Source organism: Mya arenaria, chromosome 6 (genome assembly GCF_026914265.1).
Source record: "Mya arenaria isolate MELC-2E11 chromosome 6, ASM2691426v1".
Classification (NCBI taxonomy): Eukaryota; Metazoa; Mollusca; class Bivalvia; order Myida; family Myidae; genus Mya; species Mya arenaria.
This window is the reverse complement of record NC_069127.1, coordinates 20988126-21002585: the sequence shown is the minus strand read 5'-3', so window position 1 is coordinate 21002585 and position 14460 is coordinate 20988126. Positions and strand designations below refer to the sequence as shown.

General features: G+C 37.4%; 3 protein-coding genes across 3 annotated transcripts; 2 read left to right on the top strand and 1 right to left on the bottom strand.

Annotated features, from left to right (window-relative positions):
- The first annotated feature begins 1929 nt into the window (after window positions 1-1929).
- Window positions 1930-4532, top strand: LOC128238956 (complement C1q tumor necrosis factor-related protein 3-like). The gene is made up of 3 exons (XM_052955308.1): window positions 1930-2099; window positions 2391-2547; window positions 2803-4532. The coding sequence occupies exons 1-3, from the start codon at window positions 1943-1945 to the stop codon at window positions 3083-3085; spliced, it is 597 nt and encodes a 198-aa protein (XP_052811268.1). The 5' UTR covers window positions 1930-1942; the 3' UTR covers window positions 3086-4532.
- Window positions 4533-5282: 750 nt separating this feature from the next.
- Window positions 5283-6931, top strand: LOC128238955 (uncharacterized). Its single transcript, XM_052955306.1, has 2 exons — window positions 5283-5396; window positions 6403-6931. The coding sequence occupies exons 1-2, from the start codon at window positions 5327-5329 to the stop codon at window positions 6906-6908; spliced, it is 576 nt and encodes a 191-aa protein (XP_052811266.1). The 5' UTR covers window positions 5283-5326; the 3' UTR covers window positions 6909-6931.
- A 2554-nt stretch (window positions 6932-9485) lies between these two features.
- LOC128236892 (complement C1q tumor necrosis factor-related protein 4-like) lies at window positions 9486-14460 on the bottom strand. The gene is made up of 3 exons (XM_052952022.1): window positions 14332-14460; window positions 12105-12270; window positions 9486-10098 (listed from the first exon to the last, which is right to left on the bottom strand). Exons 1-3 carry the CDS (start codon window positions 14417-14419, stop codon window positions 9822-9824), a joined length of 531 nt encoding a protein of 176 aa, XP_052807982.1. The 5' UTR covers window positions 14420-14460; the 3' UTR covers window positions 9486-9821.

Sequence of the window (14460 nt, the reverse complement as noted above, 5' to 3'; positions counted from 1 at the left end):
AAACATATAATAATTAAGGACAGACATCACTAAAAAACAATGATTTAGGACAGACAACACTCAAGTTGTGTCTCTAAATATGGTATGTCTTTGAGGGGTGTTCTAAATTATTATATGTTTTAAGACAAATGATATTTTAGGACAAAACGCAAGACAAACACTATTTTAGAACACTACATCAAAATATACATTAATTTTAAACATCAAAGGAGATAAACACTATTTTTGGACACCCCTCTTAAAGTATACTATTTTAGAAACCCACTCAAGATATACACTATTTAAGGACACCCATCAAAACATGCGCTATTTAATGACACTACTGGAGATTTTAGGGACACCCCTCAAGATATACACTATTAAGGGACACCACTCAAGTTATACACTTTTTGGGGACACCACTCAAGATATACACTATATAGGGACACCACTCAAGATATACACTATTAAGGGACACCACTCAAGATATACACTTTTTGGGGACACCACTCAAGATATACACTATATAGGGACACCACTCAAGATATACACTATATAGGGACACCCCTCAAGATATACACTATAAAGGGACACCACTCAAGATATACACTATTTAAGGACACCCCTCAAGATATACACTATTTGCGGACACCACTCAAGATATACACTATATAGGGACACCACTCAAGATATACACTATATAGGGACACCCCTCAAGATATACACTATTTAAGGACACCACTCAAGATATACACTATTTAAGGACACCACTCAAGATATACACTATATAGGGACACCACTCAAGATATACACTATATAGGGACACCACTCAAGATATACACTATTTAAGGACACCACTCAAGATATACACTATTTAAGGACACCACTCAAGATATACACTATTTAGGGACACCCCTCAAGATATACACTATATAGGGACACCACTCAAGATAAACACTATAGGGACACCACTCAAGGTAAACACTATTTAAGGACACCACTCAAGATATACACTATATAGGGACACCACTCAAGATATACACTATTTAAGGACACCACTCAAGATATACACTATTGAGGGACAGCCCTCAAGATAAACACTATAGGGACACCACTCAAGATATACACTATTTAAGGACACCACTCAAGATATACACTATTAAGGGACACCACTCAAGATATACACTATTTAGGGACACCACTCAAGATATACACTATTTAAGGACACCATTCAAGATATGCATTAAAAAGGGACACCAGTCAAGATTTACACTATTTAGGGACACCCCTCAAGACTTGCACTATTTAGGGACACCATTTAAGATATACACTATTTAGGGACAACTGGTTGTGATGAACCGGTACAGTCAAGGAAAATGAAAGCACTGATAATGCTGAACGGCTTGAGGGATAATTCCTTCAATTTCATACTTGCCTGCCCGCGCTCCCCCAAAATCATTCACTCACTCACCATAAAGCTAATTTCACTGCTAGAGCAGTACAAAAGGGAGAAATTCGCAATGAATTAATTACGTATTGTATATCTGAGTTCCCTCCCCTGCAGTTCCTTATTTTTAGAAACAAATACTACATACTCCCACTTTTAACTGAACATGACCTTATTTTGTAAATCAAACATTATTCCGGGTCTGTTATACGAATTGATTTTTATTGAAATCTGGTACATCCTAGTATAATTTTCAACTTCACACGGACATTGAATTTTTGTGGTCCATTACAAAAGACTTGAGCTAAAGCTCAAGCCTTAAAATAAAAAAACGCTTCGTACTAGATTCTAATTATGAGATCATCTTCTTTGCACCTTATTAAAAGTTTAAAAGATAACATACTATACAACACAAATATGGTTGATTTGACATGCCTTTATTTTCCGCCTACATGGCTATGTACACAAAGTCACTCTAAAACCTTCCTCACGTAGACTGAAATTGTTAATTTTAAAATGGCGCTGCATATGTGTTCGATGCTTACACTTTTCTTTAGTGTTGTTGTATTTGGAAATGGGTTTGTGGTGGACGGTCAGTCGGACTTGGAGAACCGCTTAGCGAGTCTGGAAAGTCGTTTTAACGAGATGGCTGAGTCATGCGTTTACTGTCCAGGTAACTTCTTTTGTTTTGTCTCAATATCAAATGTCATTTAGACTTCGTTAGAAATCATAAGAGAATAAACTACCAAACTCTTAGACAATTCATTTCAAAGAGCCATGCTTATATGCAAGATGTTATACGTTAAGCCATTTCCGTTTTGTTTTGTTTTTGTCGGCAAAACATTGCAAGTTTAATTAATATTGTGCAGGAGTAAATATACACAAGTTTAACGTTAAATTGTAGGAAAGACATTCTTCTTGAGTAAAACTTTCATTGAAATAATAAATACTAGGTCCATTTTAGATAGTTCGCATTCAGTGAAGTCACACCCAGCGTTCATGGCAGCTTTGTCGACTGATTTAAACAATTGTAATAATGACTCTCCAGTCGTATTTAAAAACGTGAAACTGAACGTTGGTTCGCCGTACGACGCAAGGCACGGCACGTTCAGAGCACCAAGGTGGGTACAGCTAGACGGAATGCTTATTTTGTAATTAAATTCGAGATGGAATTCTAATGATAAGAAGCTATTTAATCAATTTCAAAAAATAGTATGATACTTATTTCAATATGATATTGTCATTCGTTGTATTAATAATTAGAACAACACACGATAGGTACGCGTAATAGCCTATGTGCCAGATTACTTGGTAAGTTTATCAAATTTGGAAGCTGTAGGGAATAAAAGTAATGAAAATTTACATTATTCTACCAGAAACGGTACGTACTTCTTTGCCGCGACACTGACTGCGAAGCCGAACAACGGTTTCCACGTGAAATTCGTTGTCAACTCTCTTACAAACGAGGTGGGATACCTGTTTTCTGACACTCAACATTCGGGCCATTTCGAACGCTCTACGTCAATTGTCGTTCATCTGAACACTGGCGATGACGTCTGGATGGCTTGCGTTACTGGAGGGGCGAGTAACGTGATTGGTGGATACTCGGGTATGCAGCACGACTACCATTCGCACTTCGAAGGATTTTTAGTTGATTAATTTAAAATGAAATGTGATTGTATGTGTATGTATTCATCTCGGGATTTTGTATGTAAAGGTGTTAAAGTTAAGATTGCTTTGTATCTTCAATCTATTACTTAATTTGTTGTTAATTTAATCGAATGCCATATATCCCAGTACAAAAAAAGTCATGTGTAGATTTCTTGATAATTAATTCTTTGGACAATAAACAACGCGGTTTTATTCTAATACCCATGTATTAATTGCTTAATAAATACCACACGATACATGTGTTTGGTCGCATACCACAGAAAAGATTCGTGTCTTCCTAGTTTCAGGTTCAGTGTGGTCGAATCGGTAATTTTAAGGGGATCACATATCGCATTTTTTCTACTTTGACTTTGAGGTCCGTACACATACTGAGTTCATTGCATATGTTCTGTAAAGTCGGTGATGAAAATTGCATATGAAAAATGAAACCGCATATATTTGTAGAATAGATATTGCAAATACAAATGAAAAACTCTTAATTTTAACATTAAACTCTAGATCCTTTGGATATAATTTCGGTTACAACATTACCAAGTTTCATACATTTATGTTGCGATAAAAAGTTTGCTTTTTTAAAGTAATGAGCATAATTTGCATACTTCATACGGACTCATGTCAATGACATCCTGGTCTCATCCCTCGCCCCTTAAAATTGCCAAAGAATATAAAAGGCGAGAAGTTTTTTTTACATGGTCGCCTCTAATTTATCCCCCGCCAAATCGAAGGTTTCGGGAGAGGGATTTTGTTTTGGCGTTGTCCGTCCGCCCGTCCTTCGTCCGTCCGTCCGGAACCATATCTTGGTAGGAATTGATCAGAAAATGTTCAATCTTGGTCAGAATGTTCCCCTTGTTCATATAATTTTACTCAGTGAACCTGCAATTGTCTCCCCAAAATCCATAATAAGATGCTATCACGTAAAATCGAATTTCGCATTTTTTTCATGAAAAACAAATACACCAATAGTTCAGTTAAAGATGCTTGGAAGTGAAAATGTAATCAAGCAACTGCTTTCTTTGAGAATACTGATAGGTTTAATGTATATATTGAACAGAAAAGTGCGATAATGTCAAAAAACATTGCGGTTTTGACATTGGCAATTTCAAAGCGCAAGGAACGAGACAGCGATGTCCTTGACAGGATTCATAGACATGCGTGTTGTGTTTTGTTCATGTTAATGTATAATATGTGGCGACGAAATTACTAATTAAGGGTTTGGAAATTGCGCACTCTTTCATGTCTTCAACAAATTTGAAGTTAGATATACTGCTACCTCTCCTTATCTACTGTCCTCGTCGAAATATAATGTTATAAAGTCAATCCTTAATTCTCCGTTGTGGACAATTTTAGTGGCACATATAAATAAAATGCATCTGAAACTGTTCTTGTGTTTTGTTGGAGTTTTGGGAAGGACACATTCGTTCATACTAAATGGAAATGAAGGGTATGACATTAAGGACATTAACACTCAAACTAGATAATTTCTTTAATTTTCAACAGGGTCAGCAAACGGTGTACGTATACATATCGCCTCCTTTATTCGCCATTGTTGTCATGCATTCAAACAGTAGATTATAATATTCGGAAAGTACCTCAGGAATATAGGTTGCTTTGAGCATCGCAATACGATTGTTATGATTATAGTCATTTCCTTTAAAACTTGAACTTCGCATTATTCCAGCTATTCCACTTATCTTACCATTGACGTTCATTCGAACTCGTGCAATGTTTGTGGTCGCTGACATTGCTAACTCGACATTCATTCAAACCTGACCAATGTACATTGCCATTGTATGTGGCCACTGGCATTATTAACTCTACATTTATTCGAAGGTGTCCGATATCTGTATCCATTGGATTTACAAAACCTCTTATCCATATTTGTCAAATTTATGGCGCCATTGGCATCGTTAGCTCTACATTTATTCATACTTGCACATGGCTGTGGCCATCAATGTGGTTAACTGTATATTCAAATTTATCCAATGGCTGTGGCCATCGACGTTGGTAACTCTGCATTTATTCAAACATGTGCAATGTTTGTGCCCATTGACATTGTAAGCTCAACATGTATTCAAATTTGTGCAATGTCTGAGGCCATTCACATTGAATTGTGAAAGCTACATGTTTTAAACTTGTCCAATATCTGCGGCCATTGACTTTGACTGGGATTTCCCATACAGTCCAGAGCCCGGCTTCCGCCCCCCGCTGACGGTCTCCCAGCTAGAAGAGATGGGGTGGAAGATGGTGTTTCGGGGAACTTCCGGTAACGGCCAGGACACGCTCAAAGCATGGACGACTGGTATTCAATACATATGTCATACTTATTGAAATGTAATACTATATTAATATAATACTTTAATTACATTATTGTTCCGAACCATCAGCAGCTGTAAAATCTGTTTTCTGGGACATAACTCATATTTTTTGAAAGTCTCTACATCTGACACAAAGCCTAGAATGAAATGAAAAAGTTCGAAGTTAAATATGAACTTAAAATAACCAGGCTCCACAAAATACTTAAGTCATATCAACTCATGTCACCAAATTAGAGCATGGTATGATTTTGAATATTATAATAATAAATAGACAGTTTTATCTGTGTAATATTTTTATGGACTTTTGAGTGTATACAAAATATAAACCAATATAAGACTTTGAATTAGTGTATGTAGTTTATCCCTTTTTGCCCCCGATGGGCGGCATATATAAATATACTTAATATAGTAATCTGACCGTCAATTCGTCCGTCTATCGGTCACTACGATTTACGATCAATAACTGATGAACGCAATGACGCAGGGTCTTCAGACTTGGTAGGTAGGTTGGTTATGACCAGCAGATGAACCCTATTCATTTCGTGGTAAGTGGGTCAAAGGTCAAGGTTGCGATAACCTTTAGCTGAAAATCCGTTTCCAATCAATACTGAAGAACGCTTAAGTACCGAGATGAGTTGACACCCACTTCCTATTGCAGTGACTTATCATTTCAATGTACATACCTAACTCTTAAAAAATGTTACAGGTCAATATTTCCAAACTTCATGTGAAGGTAGGCTAGGCCAATAATGTTAGATACTAAAAGCTATATGTCCAAACAAGCCAAAACACTAATGGCTACCTGCCTTATGAGGCCTTCCGGGAGTAGGAGGGGGTATATATACGAATATATCACCCATTGATTACCAAATTAATATATATATATATATATATATATATATATATATATATATATATATATATATATATATATATAGCTTGATATATATATATATAGCTTGATATATATAATGATATATTCCGTTGCAGGTGTCGCCACATCTGACACCAAGCCGTATGACATGAAGCGGTCCTACACCAGCCATTACCGCGACTCTCTCTTAACAACCCACTGGACTGCACTCGGCGTGAAACTGGTCAAGTTCGCGTTGTACAAGCAGTCAAAAGAAGTAGGATACATTGTCTTTAACGGCACTGGTTCCGACCTAACGTCATGGTTCGACAGAACTCGAGTTGAGGATTCCAGCTGGTCTGACCTGACAGCGACAAACGCGTACAATTTCTTCTCGATTCAAGGGCATGATAACGGCCTTCATCTTGAGCGCACGTTCTTTATTAACCAACAATACGGGGGCTGTGACGCCGACAAGGGAAACGTGGTCGTAGTAGAACATGACGGTGACTGCAACTGGGACCACCAACCCCGCTACCCGCAGTTCCTCTACTCGGACATGAACAGCGCCGACTTCTGGAACAGGCGTCAGTTCGGGAGGGACGATTTTCTCGCTATATTTATATACACTGGATCACAATAAATTGTTTCGGAATAAAAACTTTCGCTTGCAAAAGTCAAACAGATATATACATTCAGAATATGATTTTTAGGCTCAAGGCATACTTTAGTACCGCAAATAGAAATCAGATATCGTCGGATCTCCTTTTTGATATGACATTTTAAGAGAATTAATGCACCCGGGTTACAAAATGGAACGTATGATGGTATTCATGGATGGTAGCACTAGTTAAAAGACCGCTTTTTCTCCCACCTCAGAAAAGTAGATCCAATAATTTAACCATGCTAGATATTCTTATCTTGCCCACGGGCGAAGATAAAATTCCCGTATGGAACTCCTTTTACCATATTGTAATTACCTCCCTTGTTGAAGACTGTCGTCAGTAGCATCAAGGAAATCTTGTCTTATGGTAATTTTTAGAACGCTAATTAATTATTTCTCGCTCCAATTGTCACCATAAAACAGTTTTAAGGCACCATTCAATAAATAATGCTTCATTCTCCTTAGAACTATTTAAAAAGACCGATTTGACTATTAACATTAACTGGATCACTGCGCGTATATCCATGACAACCACGTGCTATCGCATATCCATACGCAATTATTTTCACTAAGCAAAAAAGAGTTCCAGCAAAAAATACATTTTTACTTAATTTTGTTTAACTGAGGTGGGAGAAAAAGCATCTACCATAGCCGCTCGTATAAGATAGGTTCATCCCGGCCCTCGCGCAGGGTGTTTTGCGGAAACTCGGTAAACCTCGTTTCCGCAAAACACCCTACGCTCGGGTCGGAATGAACCTATCTTACACTCTCGGCCATGGAAGATACTTATATTCTCCCACCTCAGATAAGTAGATCTAATAATTCAACCATGCTAGAAGTTCTTATTTTGCCCATGGGCGAAGATAAAATACCCGTATGGAACTCCTTTTTAATGGTCATCACATTGTAATTACCTCCCTTGTTGACGACTGTCGTCTGTAGCATCATGGAAACTTTGTCCTGTGGCAGTATTTAGAATGCTAATTAATTGTTTCTCGCTTCAAATGTCACCATAAAACAGTTTTCACGCACCTTTCAAGAAATAATGCTTTACTCTCCTTAGAACTATTTAAAGACCGATTTGACTATTAACATAATCTGAATCACTGCGCGCATATCCATAACAACACACACATCCTACACTCGGGTCGGAATGAACCTATCTTACACTCTCAGCCATGGAAGATACTGTACTTATAATTTAAGTGCATCATATTGCAACATTAATGATAATTTGAAAGCAAGCCGAAGAATCTTAGTGACAATCAATACAAACACATGTATAATAAACATCAATTTTGACTAATAAACCATTAACTACTTACTAAATAATGCATTTATGAAAAATATTAATAACTGATAACAAAATTGTAACCGTGTATTTAATAGCAGAAAGCGCAAAAATATTAAATGATTGGTGAATGCTAAAAGATTAACTGTGGTCTACTATAGTCTCATAAGGTATTTTATGCGTATTTCTTTCAAATTCAACTTGGTATCCTTCATAAGAACCATTGCTTTCGATATTTATTCATCTTTTTGGAATATTAAAACAATATTATTAATTGTGGTAAATATTTTTTGTGAATAAGAATGCATCTTTAGATAAATCTTGGTGAGAAAACGAGGGGAATAGAAATGTATAGATAATATCGCAGAAACTACTAACTTTACCTACTACAAATACCAATACATGTGTAGTCAAAATGTCCGCAGTCAATGTCGGGTTTCATTTAATCAATTTTACAATAGCAATGAAATTACGAGATGAAAGCAATGTTAAACCTAGTACATATATGTTTATCAGTTACTGTTATGAAATTAGGCCAAACCAAATCATTTCTATGTTTAGCGTCCGCGGTCGGATAAGTTTTTGCCCTCGCCATCGAAAATAACCTACACAATTTATATGATCAACGAACTTGCCGATTTTTTTTTTATTTCCTTTACATACTTAAATAAAGTATTTGAACTCACTTTGCAGTGGAAATCTATCTTGCAATTGAGAATGGTCCAGAATGGACTAAGGAGCCTCTGGTGTCTATATTCTAGATTGGATATCCTTCATTTGGTAATCTTTTTTTTTCGTGGGTTCGTTTAAACATATTCAATACTGTTTTTCTACGCGACGTCAACAAAGCGTCCGTTTTTTTAATTGTTGAATAAAAACGTGGTGACTGCGTGTCAGATCTTTTTTTCACATAATTTTACGATAAAAATATAACAACACAAAGACCTACCTTTTTTGTTTCACCTGTGCAGATAATGAGCTTATTTCACAAAGCAATGCCATTTTACGTGCTACATACATTGTTGAGAGAAAAAAATATAACAATTGTTATATATCCTATCTAGGAGTGGAATGAATACGTACTGTGATGAAGTGAGAAAGAATCAAAAATGTACACAATACTTCTAACGAAAGTATTTTTCAAATTCTGATATTACACAAGGTAAAATGACGTCATATTTGTAATAATTATGTCCATGGCGTCAATTCCTGATAAAAGGAATACATTTTATGAAATCAAGTGGAAATATCATGTTTTCCTGTTATAATCTATATTGAAAATGAACTACTGTCAAATAAATCGTAGTGGGAGTTTAACGTATGATATGTCTTGCTGGAGTTTATACATTAATACCAATGGTTTGCAATTAAGCAGGGTTTTTTTTCAAATTTACTCGTTTACAACATTTAAAGTGATACATTTTCTGACCAATAGAAATTTAGGAATGTTATATCACACATGTGATACAGAAAAAATACGCGATGCTTATATTAAAACGGAAGCAATGCATATCATGTGATAACTGCTTATATTGTATCAGTGCAATTCTGGTATAAATAAAACCACAATAAATGTTCATTCATTTCCATTCCTCCATAAATTAATCCACTAAAAATCCTTCAAAATGCGAATGATAGTCGCGCGCCGTGCCCGAGTGTCCGCCAGATACGTGGCTATCATATATGCAGGCTATCCAGACGTCATCGCCAGCGTTCAGTCTGACCACAATTGACGTAGAGCGCTCGAGAAAGTCTGGATGTTGGCCATCAGCGTACAAGTATCCAACCTCATTCGTAAGCGAGTTAATGACAAATTTCATGTGGAAATAGCTATCTGGACTCGCGGTCAGAGTTGCGGCAAAGAAATAAGTACCGTTTCTGGCAAAATAAGATTTTTATTTGTTTTATTAGTTTGAGATTTACATCCCGCGTACTTCTGTCCATCTGCTTCTGCGATAAATCGGGTAATAATTTAACAAGAGGGCCCTGAAGGCCCTGTATCGCTCACCTGATCCAATTCAAGTGTGAAATAAGTGTTTTCAGGGCGAGGGCAATTGTGACAGGGGGAGGGAATAAGTGTTTTTCAGGGCGATGGAAAGTGCAACGAAAGGGGACTTAATTAAAACAAATTTAGGACTACCTAAAGATCATCAAGAATAACATTCTGATCAAGTTCCATGAACACATGGTGACCTAGTTTTTGACCGCACATGACCCAGATTCGAACTTGGCTTAGAGCTAATCAATATAAACATTCTGACTAAGTTTCATGAAGATACATTTATAAATGTGACCCTTATAGTGTTAACAGACTTTCCTTTAATTTGACCTTATGACCTAGTTTTTGACCATACATACCCCGGATTTGAACTTGACTTAGAGATTATTAATATAAACATTCTGACCAACTTTCATGAAGATACAGTTATAAATGTGACATCTAGAGTGTTAACAAGCCTTTCCTTCAATTTGACCTGGTGACCTAGTTTTTGACCGCACATGACCCAGATTCCAACTTGACCTAGAGATTATTAATACTAACATGCTGACCAAGTTTCTTGAAGATACAATCATAAATGTGACCTCTATAGTTTCAACAAGCTTTTCCTTTATTTTGACCTGGTGACCTTGTTTTTGACCACACATGACCCAGATTCGAACTTGACCTATTGACCTAGAGATTATTAATATTAACATTCTGACCAAGTTTCTTGAAGATACATTCATAAATGTGACCTCTATAGTGTTAACAAGCTTTTCCTTTAATTTGACCTGGTGACCTAGTTTTTAACCCCAAATATCCCAATATCGAACTCGTCCAAGATTTTATTGAGGGTAACATTCTGACCAAGTTTCATTAAGATTGTGCCCAAATTGTGACCTCTAGAGTGTTAACACTCAAATTGTTGACGACGGACGACGATGGACGACGGACACAGGGCGATCACAATAGCTCACCTTGAGCACTTCAGCTAAAAATCAAAATAGATTGCGTCTGGCCCTTTATACACATATACGAGCGTATATCTGCTATAAATTTCGTACGTAGTGGCACAGAGTCAAATGCATATCACAGGAGCAGAATGCGTGGTTATGCCACACCCGTATGCCCCCCCCCCCCAATTAATTTCCAAACAAATATCCCCAAGACTTGTAGAAAATGATGGGAGAACTGTTTCTTGGACTAAACCAAAAGAATTCTAGTTTTCAATACTATTATTCTGTAATGTTTTTAAAGGGAGTCGACTTGCCCCTGTACTTCACTATATCACGCCTCCAACATTAATGACATTAGCTTCGCTCTCACCCGATATGGTTACCTTTGCCATGTCTATCCCATTTTAGATCACGGGCTTATAATATATACCGATGGGTCATAACTTTGTGAAATTTCAAAGTGCTGCTTTAAAGGTGATACAGCATTGACACAACGACTTCTGGGTCCTAGAAATCCCAATTTGTCTTTATAGGTCAATATAACGTTTCATTATGTCTATAGAAATGCTCCTAACATATCTTGTAATAGTTAGTATTACAGAATCCTTTGTGTAAACAGGTATATGTAACTTCTAAAGAATGATTTATCCCGACATGCTCCATATTAATTATGTTAAGTTATTAAAGCTGCACTGTCACAGATTTATCGTTTTGACAACGTTTTAGTTATTTGTATTTCAATGAACACTTTTTTGCGTAAATGTCTGGAAACCAGTCATATAAGATATGTTATATTGTGAGTCATCCAACATGACTGAATTGAAGGCATTGATGCCTAAATCATTTGATTCTGAGACAAAAAACAGTGTCAAAACTGACAATCTCTGAGAGTGCAGCTTTAAAGAAGTATTCCAAACAAACAACACTCACAATATATCTGTACCCACCTTGGTGCTCTGAACGTTCCATGTCTCGCGTCGTACGGTGAACCAACGTTTAGTTTCACGTTGTCAAATATGAGCGGAGAGTCAGGAAAACAAGAGAATGGGTCACTCGACAAAGCGGCCATAAATGCTGGACGAGGACCGGAAGATGTCATTGGATGTGGTCCACCTGAATTGGTTATGTTTTATAAGTAAGTACTTCATCTAGTGATTGACTAATAGGCTGTATAAGACATATATATTATTAAATCTACTTCATTTAAAAAAACAAACAAGCCACAACATTGAATATCATTGATCAATGACCGCATTCTGCTTAGACGTCCATTACTCATTTACTTAACACACATCTTTTAATGAACGATGGTTTTACTAAGACAATATTGCTTCGTGGAAGTATTTTATAGCAAAATCAATCCTGCAAAAGATATTACAAATTGTTAACAACATTTGAATTCGCCCATGCAATTATGGACAAGAAGTACCGTAGATGTAAGATATGAGTAAATGTAGATAGATCTCTACAACATATTGTTAAGATAGTAATGAAAATTGCTATTATTGTATGTCATTGATGTAAACATGTTTTGTATTATTGTCCGTTGGCCGTAAACTACTGAATAAACGTTACTTGAAATCTGCCTAGGTGTCATATCCATTTGATCATTTATAAGAAGGAGTACGAGTCCACCTTTTTAAAAATCCGTAGGGTCTCCGTGCAAGTCACGTGCCTTCGGGTCCTTTACGATCTTTTGTAGGACGCAATCGTAGGAGATGTATGTTTGTTCGTACGGCGTTCGTACGTTTCACGTACGGGGTCCGCACTGTATATGTATGACAATAATAAACCACTTCAGTAATATCTAAAAAATAATCTCATTTTTGGCTAGTCAGCAGTGGTACTCATAGAAAAGGTAAGGGAAGGCTCCCGAGAAAATGCCCGGGTCTGATTCAGAAGTAGAATTGAACGACACAGATTATGCCTCAGAGCGTTCATGTCGTGCGGAGCCCGTACGACGAACGTCAAGTCCTTCGTACCCCATGCGGTCATCACAGGTTCCCCATCCGGTATCCGTAGTATCAGACAGACATCGTATGTTGACCGTGCGTCTCCCTTGAAATACTCGTCCGAGCACCGGCAAGCTCGTATGAGTTAATAAATCCGTACGATGCTTGCAAGAGTCAGCGATGTCCGTACTAACTCCGTGAGATCTTGCAAAATTTCGACTGACATTCTACTTGTATGGAGCTCGTAGCGTGGATATGCCCGGGGTATTAGTTAGAAGTCAGATAGACGAAATAAAACCACTAGTTTCATTGAATGTATAATTATATAAAGTTTTAATTCAAATACACGCTCTCTTCTGACTAAAGATTGTCGCTAAAGGGATTCAAGTGAAATGGCATACAGCTTCTTACACATACATTTGATTTATTCTTCCTTTTCCTCACCTTCTATACATAGTTTTGTTTTTACTCGTTAATTTAAGGCTGGATTGTAAAGATGTTGAAAATGAATCACTCCCGAGTCTGTTTCCTGGGGAGAAACCAGTGCTTGTTTCCTTTTTAAAGGTTATGAGAAAGTACCGCTAGATGGGATTGAATCTAAAACGTCTTGGGTGAAAGGCTGACACGTATACCACAAGAACATTGTCATCTTTATGGGGATCGAACCAACAACGTTTTGGGTGAAATACAGTACATTTACCACTACACCACTCACACCATTGTTAAGAACCGAACACACAACGTTTTGGATAAAAGACTGACACTTGTACCACTAGATCACTCATACAACCTGTTAAGGATCGAACCCAACATAACGTCTTGGGTGAAAGGCTTACACATGTACCATAATACTTACCTCACGCTGGTGGGGATCGAAGTGACAACGTCTTGGGTAAAAGGCTGACACATGGACAACTACACCACTCACACCTTTGCGGGGATCGAACCCAGAAAATCTTGGGTGAAAGGTTGACACATGTACCACAAGACTACCCTTACGCTGGTGGGGATCGAAGCGACAACGTCTTGGGTGAAAGACTGACACATGTACCACAAGACTACCCTTACGCTGGTGGGGATCGAAACCACAGCATCTTGGGTAAAAGGCTGACACATCTACTACTAGACCACTCACACCTTCGTGGGAGTCGAACCAACAACGTCTTGGGTGAAAGCCTGATACATATACCACAAGACCACTTTCACACATTTTCACACTTACCTGGGCAATGTGCACAAGAATGCGTGATCTCATTCAGTTGACTTTCCACAGTGGCGAGACGGTTTTCCAAATCCGACTGAACGTCCATAACAAATCCATTTCCAATTACGAGCAAACTAATAAGGGAAA